This window comes from Nicotiana tomentosiformis, chromosome 2 (genome assembly GCF_000390325.3).
Source record: "Nicotiana tomentosiformis chromosome 2, ASM39032v3, whole genome shotgun sequence".
Taxonomy (NCBI): domain Eukaryota; kingdom Viridiplantae; phylum Streptophyta; class Magnoliopsida; order Solanales; family Solanaceae; genus Nicotiana; species Nicotiana tomentosiformis.
The window spans coordinates 108,758,258-108,772,305 of NC_090813.1; the positions used below are offsets into that span (position 1 = coordinate 108,758,258).

The 14,048-nt window shown below is 41.5% G+C and overlaps 1 protein-coding gene across 1 annotated transcript; it reads left to right on the plus strand.

Moving 5' to 3' along the window:
• Nucleotides 1-9,810: 9,810 nt before the first annotated feature.
• On the plus strand, nt 9,811-13,424 carry LOC104115858 (uncharacterized). The gene is made up of 4 exons (XM_033661219.2): nt 9,811-10,086; nt 10,264-10,613; nt 10,713-10,864; nt 13,053-13,424. The coding sequence occupies exons 2-4, from the start codon at nt 10,361-10,363 to the stop codon at nt 13,185-13,187; spliced, it is 540 nt and encodes a 179-aa protein (XP_033517110.1). The 5' UTR covers nt 9,811-10,086; nt 10,264-10,360; the 3' UTR covers nt 13,188-13,424.
• Nucleotides 13,425-14,048: the final 624 nt, after the last annotated feature.

Genomic DNA, 14,048 nt, shown 5'->3' on the forward strand with positions numbered 1-14,048 from the left:
CGTAAACATGCTTCACCAAGGATACCTCAAAGAATTACTAAGCGACTGAGGAAGGACCAAATTTGCCCGAGGACGTGAATAGCACTAGGGACCGCCGAAACTACCCTTACCGACTCGCACCATTCAAATGATCATCGGAGGCGGCGGCGACGCTTCTATCAACAACGTAAATTTCACCACAACCCACAAGCTCAAATGATCGATCATTCACGAACGGTATGACGAGCTCGAAGAAAGTATCATCTTCGATAAGTCAGATACCCACTGTTTGGTTTTCCCTCACTATGATGCCCTTGTCATCACTTTACGAATATTAGATACATATGTAAGACGTATTATGGTGGACGATGGGAGCGACACATGCATTATCCACCCTCGAGTACTTGAACAAATGAAACTCGAAGATAAGATAGTGTCGCACTGCATCACACTAACAGGTTTTAACAATGCGGTTGAACGCGTCTGGAGAAATCACACTCCCCGTCCTAGCCGGCGACGTCACTCTGGAAACCACATTCCACATCATGGACCAGGATACGGCGTACAACGCCATAATAGGTCAACCTTGGTTACATGGGGAATATTCAGCATACGAGGAGAACAACACATATCTAGATAATGCTACCGCATCGCCCTGGATTGTACGACCACCCAACAAATGAAGGTCAAAGCAAAAAAGGCATAGCAATTAACATGGCCGAGGTTGATCTGTGACGAAAGAGAGGATGTCATCAGAGATCCCAAAATGGTAGAGACCGCTGGATCAACCATAGAAGACCTCAACCCCGTTCAACTTGATGATAACGACCACAACAAGAAATCCTACATCGGTGGCAAGCTTCAAGAACCAGGTAAATTTCATCAATTCTTAACTGCTAAAGCAGATTTGTTTGCTTTTTCCCATACAGATATGCCAGGTATCTCGAAGGAGATTTCCACACACAAGTTGAACGTCGACCCATTCCATCCCCGGTGAGGCATGTTAGGAGGAAGTTCAATTCCATAATAAACAATGCAGTCCGTGAAGAGGTCAAAAAATTACTGGAAAATGGCTCCATCAGGGAGTCAAAATACCCCCAGCGGGTTGCCAATGTGGTCATGGTGAAAAAGAAAAATGGGAAGTGGCGAATGTGCGTAGACTTTACAGATTTGAATAAAGCATTCCCCATAGATTCATTCCCGTTACCCCATATCGACCAGCTCATTGACGCAACGGTCGGACATGAATTGTTAAGCTTCTTAGATGCCTACTCAGGCTACAATCAGATCCTCATGGAAGAGGAGGATCAGGAGAAGAACACCTTCATCACCCATCAAGGGACGTATTGCTACAAAGTTATGCCTTTCGGACTGAAAAACGCAGAGGTGACATACCAAAGGTTGGTGACCAAAATGTTCAAAGATCAACTTGGCAATACTATAGAACTCTACATAGACGATATGTTGGTCAAGTCCAAAATGAAATAAGATCACATCAGCCACTTGAAAGAAGCCTTCGATATACTCAGGCGATACGGGATGAAACTAAATCCTGAAAACTGTGCATTCGGCGTGACCTCAGGAAAATTCTTGGGTTTCCTAGTATCACAACGAGGTATCGAGGTCAACCCCGACCAAATCAAATCCATAGAAGGAATACCAGAACATTTAACCACCAAAAAATAAGTTTAGATGCTGACTGGATGTATCGCCGCCCTGTCAAGATTCATTTCGCGATCATCCGACAGATGCCACAAGTTTTTCAGCGTACTCAGAAAGGACAACGGCCTCCAGTGGACCTCCGAGTACGCCCAAGCCCTGAAGGAGTTAAAGGCTTACCTGTCATCACCACCGTTGCTTTCCAAAGCAGAGCCTGGGGAGCGCCTCCTCGTCTACCTCGCCGTATATGAAGTGGCGGTAAGTGTGGTCCTGGTCCGAGAAGATAAAGGTATGCAATCTCCCATCTATTACATTAGAAAAACCTTAGTCGACATCGGAACGAGGTACCCCGGCCTCGAAAAATTGACCCTGGCCTTGGTCATAGCTTCACGAAAGCTTAGACCCTACTTCCAGTACCACCCCATCTCGGTAGTCACAACTTTTCCCTTGAGAAGTATTTTGCATAAGCCCGATCTATCAGGCAGGTTAGCTAAATGGGACATAGAATTAAGCGAGCATGATATCACATATCAACCGCGAACGCCGATAAAATTACAAGTCCTCGTCGACTTCGTCGCCGACTTCAGTGCAAAAATAATGTCCGAAGTAGAAAAAGAAGCGGCCCACATATCTCCACAAATACAAGATCTATGGATTTTTGTACACCGGCGGTACTTCTAATGCGTCAAGGTCCGGACTGGGACTTGTACTCGAAGTCCCAACATGCGAAGTGATTTGCCAGTCCATAAAGTGCCCGACATGACGAACAACGAGGCCGAGTATGAGGTTGGGATTGCAGGATTAAGGCTAGCACTCAAGTACGGGGCGAGACGGGTCATACTACGCTACGACTCTCAACTCGTCGTCAACCAAGTCGCAGGGACTTTCCAGATCAAAGAGCAAAGGTTACAAAAATACAAGGCCGAGATCTGCAAACTACTGCCCGAGTTCGACGAATGCTAGCTCGACCATTTTCCTCGAGCACAAAATATCGAAGCAGACATCCTCGCCAAATTAGCAGCAGCCACTAAAAGCAAAACTGGAGAAAGAAACGTGGTCACCCTCCTCCACTCATCAATAGATCAAATCGAGGTAAGGACCATAAATCTAACTTGGGACTGGCACAACCGTATTGTTACATACTTGCCGGATGTCATACTCCCAGATGATAAAAATGAAGCCAAGAAGCTTCGGATGCAAGCAACCAGGTACAACATCATTCATTATGACCTATACAAGAGGACATATGGTGGCCCCTAGAAATGCTTAGGCCCGAATCAAACATGGCGCATCCTAGAAGAAGCCCACGAAGGCCACTACGGAGATCATTCCGGCATTCGAGCTCTAGCCAGATGTCTCATATGGGTAGGTTACTTCCCCTTGACCGTTCATCAAGTGGGGCGAGCACCTCCACTCGGTCACTTCCCCTTGACCGTTCATCAAGTGGGAAATGGACATCGTCGGCCCCCTCCCTGCGGGGCGAGGTAACGTACGATTTCTTTTAGTTTTAACTGACTATTTTTCTAAATGGGTAGAAGTAGGAGCATTCGCCCAGATACGCGAATAGGAAGTGATCGCCTTGATATGGAAAAACATCATGTGCAGCTTTGGCCTCCCCAAAGAGATCAGTAGCGACAATGGACCATAATTTACTGGAAAAAGGTCGCCAAATTTTTTGAGAAGTGGCATATCAAAAGAATACTCTCAACATTGTACTACCCCGCGGGCAATGGGCAAGCGGAATCCTCCGATAAATCAATACTTAACATCATGAAAAAAAAGCTTGAGGATGCCATGGGATTATGGCCAGAGTTATTACCAGAAGTGCTTTGGGCCTACCGTACGACGCCGAAGACAAGCATAGGAGAGACGCCCTACTCATTAGTCTATGGGATTGATGCCGTAATACTAGTCGAAGTCGGAGAGCCCAGTTTGAGATATTCCCATGAGAGCGGGCCAAGGAACAATGAAAGTAGAAGGCAAGAGCTCGACGAAGCCGAAGAACGAAGAGATATGGCCTACATAAGGATGATCGCCCAAAAACAATAGGCAGAATGCTATTGTAACAAAAAGGCCACGATCAGACCACTCAAAGTCGGGGACTTCGTGCTCAAAGCCAAAACACAAGCAAGTAAAGACCCGTGGAAAGGCAAACTGGGAAAAAATTGGGACGGTCCATACAAAATCATGGCAACAGCAAATAAAGGGTCTTTCCAACTAGAAACAATTGAAGAAAAACTACTACCAAACAACTGGAACATCACACACCTCAAGTACTTCAACTTTTAAGAAAAAGCATTCTCCAAGTCGCACTCTTTTTTCCCTCACTTGAGTTTTGTTCCAGTTGGGTTTGCTCAAGTAGGATTTTAACTAGGCAATAAGGGGGACACTTCAAGTTAAAATACGAACGGAAGAAGGCACCGGACGGTCAGTTCATTGCCCAACCTCTCAACGCGCTTCCAGGTCGCCCAATGAAGGGACTAGATAGACTGGGACTGGAATGCCATCCCGGAAAGAATATAAATTTCTCCAAGTATATGAGCACAACACAAATGTATGCAGTCTGCCCATACTTTCACCAGAGCAACATTGCCTTAATATCTACTCGTCCCCCAGCCACAATTAAGTACGGGTTACATTTGACCTCGTTCCAATCAACACCCGCTCGGCCCCCGGCCATAATTAAGTAAGTTATATTCGACCTCGCTCGAATTAACTCACATTCGACCTTGCTCGAATTAACTAAGTACGGGTTACATTCGACCTCGTTCAAATCAACACCCGCTCGGTCCCCGGCTACAATTAAGTAAGTTATATTCGACCTCGCTTGAATTAACTCACATTCGACCTTGCTCGAAGTAACTAAGTACGGGCTATATTAGACCTCGTTCGAATCAACACCCGCTTGCCCCCGACCATAATTAAATAAAAGTTACATTCAATCTCACTCGAATTAACTCAAACTTGACCATGTTCGAATTAACTAAGTATCGGTTACATTCGACCTCGTTCGGATTAACTATGTTACATTCGACCTCGTTTCGAATTAACTAAGTATAGGTTACATTCGACCTTGTTCGAATTAACACCTACCGTCCCCCGGGCGCGACCAAAACTGAGTTCTGTTTTGACCTCGTTCAACACACATAAACCAAGTTTTTATGACTAAAGCGACCATACAGAAAAACAAAAGAAAAAGGCATACGAGCCCGAATAGAAGTAAAAGAGTCAGGTACGAGCAGCAAAAATGACATTTCATAAAATATATTCTTTACAAAGGCTAGAACAGATGCCCACAAAAATATATACAAAACTTACAGGCAAAATGAAAGAAAAACAATTACTCGCCACCTAACCCATCAACGTCATTTATCTGATCGTCTAGGTCATCTCCACCCACCTCTCCGCCAGTACCGTCGCCACCGCCTTTTCAGAATACTCATCCTCATACCAGGCATCTTGTTCGATCCCGTCCACGCCTATGTCCTCCTCGCCATCACCAGCCTCCGGCATAGCGAGATCATAGCCACAAATAGTTCGAGCTGAGCGTGCCTTAGCGCGAGCATCCTCGAAGTCGGTCTCGAAAACCTTTCCCACCGCCATAAAGTCCCTAAATATATCTCGTTGGGCCTCGGCATGGATCCAGATCACGCGGAATGTTAGAAAAAGCAGAAGAGCGAGAAGAGGACGACTGGTCCAATAATTAGGACTTCTCTGCTTCAAGGGCGACAACTCGTTCATTAAGGCCCGAAGCTTCTTTCTCGAACTCCCCTATACGCTCGTCGAGTCGCCCCTCTCTGAGCCTCGCCGTCTCCAAATCACTCGCTCGCTCTGAACGAAGAACGCGCATCACGACCTCCGATGCCTCTACTTGCCTCAGAGCCGCCAACTGATCCAATTTTGACTTCTCTAAGTCCGCTATCATCTTGGCGAGCTCATCACCCAGATCATTCACCCTGATTAGACTTTCTTTGAGCTTGGCCCGCAGTGAGATCACTTGGGCTTGAAGGTCATCGCATTGGGCCTCAACTCCCCTGCTCACTTCGAGATCCTCTTCTTTGACCTTCAACGCCCCCTCGAGCTCACTACATTTTCCAATGACCTTCACCAATTCGTCATCCTTCTCCTTTAGCTCGTCTCGGAGAGCCCGGAAGTTGCTACTCCTACCAAGTCTCATGGAAAGCTCGCGGTGCTTATTACGATACTCTCAGTATTTCCGCTCCATCTTTTGGAAAATGACCTTCCGCCTCTCCTCTCGGCGGGAGCTTTCGATCTCCAAGATCACAGTCTAAAAAGAAAATCTGAAGCGAGTAAGAATAAAATCGGATTCGACATGAACATACAAATAAAATGCCCAACTTACCATAAGAGCAAGGCCGACTATGCTCCTCGACAATGTGGAGTCCTTCAGTTTCTCGAGGGTCTTACCTTCCACGTCGGAATAGAGGGAACCAAGAGAAGGGAACACGTCCTCTGTATCAACTAGCAGATCCCGGTCAAGAGGGATCGTAATGGTCCGCGTGGTTCACTCCAATGTCACCTCGAGCCGGGTGAGTCCTTCTCCCATCATCCTAACATCCTCAGGATCCATATCGGAGCCCGTCTTGTAACCACCCTCAGTAACCCCCTTACCTCTCTCATCAGTAAATGAGGTGGGAACATCAACGAGCCACGAGGACGATGTCACATCTCGCCGCACAGTACCTAGAACCTCCACAGACACTCCACTAGTTCTGGCGTTGGCATCAGGAAGGGGCACGCTCTCTGCGGCTTTCGCTGATTGCAGGACCTCAGATGGAAAATTTGCACCGTCTTCAGGCACAACGGAGGCCGGTTCGCGTTCGTTCTTTGTAGAATCTACGGCTCGGATTGTCCCATTGCCGACGGCCACCGACCTCTTTTTATGAGGGACCAAATCCTCCTCGCTCGGTGAAGAATCTTCATTTATTAAATAAAGCAAGGGAGAGGCCGGAGTCTCTAGTATTGAAGCCGTCGACGATCGAGCCGACATAGCCAAAACCGGAGGCCGAATAGAAGTGGATGGTCAGGCAAGCTTGGTTACAGTAACAGCAAGGGGCGGACTCCATTATAGTGTTCATCTGGCGAAACGCATGAGTAGGGGCCTTCGACCTCCTCGAGGATCCCCGGGCTAAAAACATAAAAGAACAAAAAGAAGATTAAGAGGTCGATTCCCACAAAACAATAAGAAGCAAGCGACCAGAAGGTCACGACAATAAAGATTCAAAACGGGTAAACTCACTGGTCGCTGAAATCTTGGGTCCAAACTTTTTGATAAAGGCCGACTATTCGCGAATCCTCACTGTGTGAGGCAAGACCTGGCTAACCCAGTCATGAATATCCGTAACCAAATGAGGGGGCGAAGTCTTAGCTCAGCGAGGAAAAGGTAGAGTGTTAGGCTAAAATCAAAATGAGCAAAATAAGCGCTTAGTTAAAAATACTTACGGGCATAATTCCATGCCTGAGGAAATCCATTCGCATTTGTCACCATGTTCTTGGTCTTGACGTAGAAGTAGCTATGCCAGAACCGACGATTTGCTTTGTTGTCTATCTTTACTACCAAACTCTTACTTCCTCGGTGACGAAGATGCAACATCGCCCCCTATAGAAACTGGGCACGAAGAGGTATATCATGTGGCGAAGAGAGATCCCGCAGCCGGCCAATTCCGCATACTTTGTCAACATGCGGATGAGTTTGTAGATGTAAGATGAAAGTTGGGCCAGAAAAATGCCGTAGTAGCGGAAAAATTCCTCCGCCAATAGGAGACGGGGAAATGAGTAGCCCATATAGAACTAATACGCGTAGAAAGTGCAGTATCCGGGGCGATGAATCTGCACCACGTCACGACCTTCCGGGACCAGATCGATGTGGGCCAGAATTTTGAACTTCGCCCTGAAATTAGCAAGGGCAACCACATCCATCACCGATTCCGTGGCCTCAGGGTCGTCCTTGGGCGATTTTGAAAAGTCAGATCTAGCCTTCTCGTTACAGAAAATTATTTTATCCACCATAGGAAAGCTTTCATACTCCGCAACAATGGCAACCCCATCATCATGGGGAGGTATGCGCACTGCCAAGGGAACAGGGTCAGGTAACCCTCAGGTACCCCCCAGAACTGGAAGACACGTTAACCATCTTTGTTTATGAATAAAAGAGGTGTAAACACAGAAGAGTCAAGATTCTGAAGTAAGATCAAAAGAGCAAGGATTCTGAATGAGGAAGGAAGAAGAAGGTATGAAGGTCTAATATTTAGATTGCAAAGAGTAAGGCAAAGGATTATAAGAGTTCATGCGTCAATATCGAGAAAGCAAACCGTCGTTACCTAACTCAGGAATCGAAGCGGCAGAGGCACGGAAAACGATGCAAGGTATCTGAAAAACGCGTAATAATGACGTATGATGACATGACGCCACTCTGAAACGACGTGACCCTGGGTTGCGTCTCACGGAAGGCCACGTTTCCACCCCGTCTGCAATGCTACTACTCGACCTGCTCATCTAAACTTCTCAACCATAACTAGCAGAGTCCGCTCATCGAGGTCGCCCAGGGTCAACATTAATAAGCGGAGGGACTAACTGTATAGGTCAAAATCTGCCTTAATGGGATTTAGCATGGAGTGATATTATGGAAAGTGATGTGGCCGAGGTCGACTAGAGGACAACGGGGCTCGTAGCCGGGTGGTCAATAACGGCCAAGGTCAAGTATCAAGGATAGTGCTAACAACTAGTTTTTGTAATATGATATTTAAGGGAATATTTCACTGAATATTCTATGTACTGGTACTTTTAGGGTTGATTGGGGATATATTCCATATAAATAGAAAAAAAGATTAGGGGATGGGCATGTAATATTTTGGGATACGAGCACTTTTTGAGAAGAAGACTCCCTAGAAAAGATACAAACACTACCTTCCTAATAATATTCTACCATTCATTATTCTAGACTTTTCCATCAGATCCGAGAATAGTTCCAATATTCTAGGATTTGTCTATCACTCATCACCATGAGAAAGAAGAATCATCCACCTCATTCAATATTGGGTGAATCATTCTCCTTATTTATGTGAATGTCATTTATTGTTATTTATTGCTTGATATTCTTTCATCATTACTCCTCTTGTAATATTAAAAACACACTGCATTTAATCTCCCACCAACATTACCCTGCGTTATTTGTGTTAGCTAGTTAAAAATCCAAGAATATTATTATCAACTAGGCTTAATCCTTCATTACATAAAATTAACTAGTTTAACCGGAGATTTACACTTTTCGGTCATACATATCTAACTTAAAACATAATATTTATTTTTGTATACCATATGTTTAGGTCTTGATAATAGATCCAAACATCCAATTGTATACTACTATAATTTATTTCACAAACCAAACAGTCTGTTAGCGTCTTTTCATTCTGCTAGTGTCTTTTCGCAAACATCCATATATGTGTAGCACCGTAAGATTTCTTTATTTCCTTTTCATTCTCTATGACAAATTAAGCACAATAACATTTCAATTTGTTTGAATTTTTTCAGAGTACAAAGGTCAAAATAGCTAATTTTTGGTATAAAATAGTAAATAGACTCTTTAAGTTTTTTAAAATAAAATTTATATATTTAAAAATTATATAAAAAGTACTATAAGTCAAAATAGTTAACAATTTAAATTATTTAAAAAATATTTATAAAAAAGACTGATCAAATAAAATCTTATACTCACTAAATAGTAAAAAGTTCATTCCTTTTTAACGAAGGGAGTAGAGTTCGATACTTCCGAAATGTTTTTTTCTCTTTTTCTTATGCCTCCATTCAAAAACAAAAAAACAAAAAAAAATAGAGAGAGAGAGATTGCAGAGTTGCAGTGACAGTGTGACACGCACGATGGCAGTAAAATGAATAGGAAAAATGGAAGAGCCAAGAGGGAGGTCCCACGTGCCTCTCTCTGTCTTTCACAGTTTCTCACCTGTAAACGTGAAGTCTTAACTCATAAAAAACTATACTCCACACCACTGTAGTAATTGAAATCCTACCCCCTGGTTTTTGCAGTAGCAAAGGCTTTGTTTCTTTGACAACGTAGCTCAGGTTGTGGGGTTTGACAGATCTAATACTTTTCTCTTACGTCTCTCTATTTAAAGCTACCCCTCATTCCTCTATTTTATGCTTTCTTCACACGCTCTCCCTATTTACTTCACGCCTCGTTACATCATTTTCTCTGGCAACTACTACTTCTTCTTCTTCTGCACTACGCCATTACATCATTTCCTTTACAACTACTACTTTTTCTTCTCCATATTTACACGAAGATATACACAACACAAAACCGTGCTTATTTGCAAGTTCCCAAGACTTGTAGGCATGATTCTACTTCGGTTTCTATTTCGGTGATTGATTTCTGTCTCACACTTCTGGAATCTTATCGTACGTTCTACATAGGTGAGTGTGAAGAGGTCAGAGTCCTCTCTGTCCTTTCATTCTTTTATTATTGGTTGACAAGTCAGTTTCGATTAATCAGCTTCTCTCAATTACTATAAAGTTTCCATCACATCGTCTCTATCTCACTAGTAACCAAATTCCCCCCAACCAATTTCTTCTATTCATCTTTAATTTCAGGCAGAAAAAGTGAAGTAAGTCACCATTATTAGTAGTACTACGTAGAAATTCTGTGCATTTTGATAATACTACTACTAGTAGTTTGCATTTATCAATCATGGGAAATTGCCAAGCGGCAGAGGCGGCAACAGTGGTGATTCAACATCCAGGTAACAAAGTGGAGAGAATTTACTGGTCTACAAGTGCACATGAAGTCATGAGCTCAAATCCTGGCCATTACGTCGCCCTTGTTATCTCTTCTCCAACTGATCAGAGAACACACAATGGTTCGCCCGTTAGGCAGCTCAAGCTTCTCCGACCCGGCGATACTTTACTTCTTGGACAAGTTTATCGACTCATCAGCTTCGAAGGTAAAAAGAAAATTCAGACATGATCATGTAACTTTTTTTTTTTTGAAAAAGCTAAGTACCATTCTTTTCTCAAAATTTTTCCTTGATCATTTTCCTCAGATGTACTGAAAGAGTTTGCAGCAAAGAAGTGCATGAAACTTGGCAAGTTACTAAGAGAAAGTGGAGGCCTCGTTCTTGATTCCAAGCAAATCTCGACCGATTCACCAGCAGTGAACGCCAAGTCGAGATTGGTGAATGGGATCCAAGCTAAGGTAATTAATTCTTGCAATTCCCTTAGGACCATTTGGATGTAGATATTTGATCTTGATGTGTTTTAAATTCTCAGCTCTAAGTCATTTTCACCCTTTTAATATACCCAACGACCAACTGAATACAAAGTTACAAACTTAAATTACTATAGGACTATTTATTTTAACTCTTCTTTTGCAGTTATTTAAATGATACTAGAAGATTTTGTTAGTATTTAATTTTGAAAGTGAGTAAAAAATTTGGCTTGCAATTTAGGATTGATCTGTTGTCTTTGATCTAGGTAGATTTGGTGTTGCAAAGTAAGATTGCTACACCTTCCTTCAATTGTCGTATACAGAATAGCATCTTTACCATCCGTAAAGTTGAGTGCATTAAACGAAAAGCTTGTAACTTGATAAATACGTAATAAAACAGAGACATGTTTTGTACCATGGATAGTGATATTGGGCTTGCTTTCCTGTCTCTGTTTTACCTATGAAGTATGGCAAGTGATATTATTGCCTATGAGGCCATGATGATCTGAGATTTGACGGGAATTGGTATATTTGGTTGGTGGTATCATTTGCGTAACTACATTATTTTACACATGCCTGAAATAATTGTTTAGGAAAATAATAGTATATCCTTGAAATAATTGTCTCTATAATAAATAGGGGATGCAGTTTGGTAGGTAATTATTCGAAAAAGGGTTTCCTATACTTTGGTTTTTTGCTAGTCAAACTAATGCATATTTTACCAAGACTTTCTGAATATATTGTCATGTTGTAGTCGTAATTAGTGCATTTAGCTCTAGTTCGATTTTGAGAGTTCGTTAAATTGAACTTCAAGGAATATGTATTCCATCAATTTAGTTAGATGAATCTATCCAACTTTAAACTCTCTATTTTCCAGCAATTATTGAGTTACCTCAATTGAGTAGCATATATTGGTAGTGGGACGACACTAGGGTGGGCAAAGATCAAAATTAGGATATGATACAATTTATAAAGGAGAAAGGCTGACTAGAATTATGCATCTTTCATTTTTGCTTGCTTGGTTTGTTAAAATGAAATAATGGAAGGATGTGTTTTTCCTTGGTTATTATGAAAAGCTATGGTAGTATCTTAATAAGAAGTGGTATTAGCCTGCGTAGAAACTATTTATATTTGGCTGGAAAAAGTGTATAAAATTTATATAATTTTTTTATATAACATAGAATGTGTGTATATATATATATATATATATATATATATATATATATATATATATATATAGAAAATATATAAAAAATATATATTTTTTGGTTATTATTTTGAGAGCGGCGATATGGCGTAATTTTCTTTAATAAGAAGCCATTAATAGGAGGTCTGGTGAGAATATCTCTCTTGATCATTATACTTCCATATGTTTTAGTCCACTTCCCAATTTTGCGGGCTTTATCTCTGTCGATCATAAAGGGTATCACATGGGTATTTTTATATTCGTTTTTTGGAGTTGAAGGAGAAATTAAAGTATAATGCAAGAGTTTACCAGAATATCAAGTGGTTGTTAGAGTATTATAATATTTCTTTTTGCTGTTTCATTGTCAGTAATAATCTTTTAGGGCATATATGAGTTTTAAAATAGCGAAGAGGCACTGAATCTATTTTCTCCATCTCCAAGTGTTTTACTTCCAGAGCGCCAATCAGAAACTGTTGTTAAATGCACCATAAGGCGTGGCCTCTGGTTTAACGAAACGATGATTACTTAAAGAGACAATGAAAACTACTACTAATATTAAAAGTACCAAAGCCAACTTCTAAATTAATAGTCATGCAGTCGCACATTACTTGGATTTAGTCTAGCCTTGGCCCTTGTGACATAACAGGCTGAGGATGAATTATTAATTTCAAACCCTTTGACTTTCAAATATAAAGCAAGGGGAGAATCATTATTAATAAATTTCAGTTTGCAAACTTAAAGGAATATTGTGATGAAAATGTACTTAAATTATGTCATCGTATGACTAGATCATTTAATTTTAACATAATGGGCGCCTGACAAAGTGACGAGAGAGATACTGTTCCAAACATAATTGAATTGGTCATTGGTAAATGGCGGTCTGAAAAACGCAGTGTTTTGCTAATAGAATGGCTTTGCTTTTACAATTTGTTTTTCTGCAGCATTATCTTTTAGCTCAAAATTCATGCATCTTTGTGCACTTTTTTTCAGATGGAACAGGAGACTTATCAACAAGGAAGTAGCAGCAGCAGCAGTGGGCAGAGCCAGAGGAGTGTGGTGGGAAGACATAATGGTGGGGGGCAATGGAAACCAGCCTTACAGAGTATTGCAGAGATTGGAACTTGAACTCACTCACCCTAAGCAGAAGCGCCACTCCTATCTCAATTACATACTTCCCTAGCGACTAAGCCTTTCCCAAATAAGAAATTGGCTTTTCTCAAATATCCCTACTTTAGTTTAGAAAATTAAACCCACTTAATTAGTACAATGGGAGTTGATGTTCGACGGACCCAATCTAAAGAATTGTAGTTTACCTTATTTTCAAGTTTGGCATAATTAAACAATTACCGTCATTTGAGAATATTTCTATTCTCAAAATCCTTGCAAATTACTACAAAGCGATCAACTAGATAGGGAACAGTAAGTATTATGAATGTGTCCTGGTTTTGATTTAGGTTATGGGTGTTAAGGGGCCGGGCGATCCGGGCTAGAAAAAAAGGGACCTGTCGGTCTTGGTACCGGTTACAATTTATTGGGTTTATCGGTTCCAGGCTTAGCCGGTGCTAAGTGGAATCGGAACGGTTCTAGGCCTAATGGGCTGGACCGAGCCGGTCTTAGTTTAAATAAAATAAGTATCGTAAAACATAAAATTAAACTTTTAAAGTTTAAAGTTTAAACTTTAAAGTGTTAAATTTGAAATTTGAAATTAAGTGGCTACAAATTATTTAATAAGACCAATATGTAAGGATCGAACTTCAAAGACTTTTATTTTTTATTTTTATTACATAATAATACTTCAAATTAACTTGTTTAATAAACTAACACATTAAGCTTAAATAAGTCTAATAAATTTAAAATAACACAGATTGTCTCAAATCAACTTCAATACGAATTCCTGGATGACGCTCAAGACAACTCTTAATATGCCTCCTTAAACCAGTTGTGCCCTCCCACTTTCGACGAACATAAAAGACTCGACCATAGTTC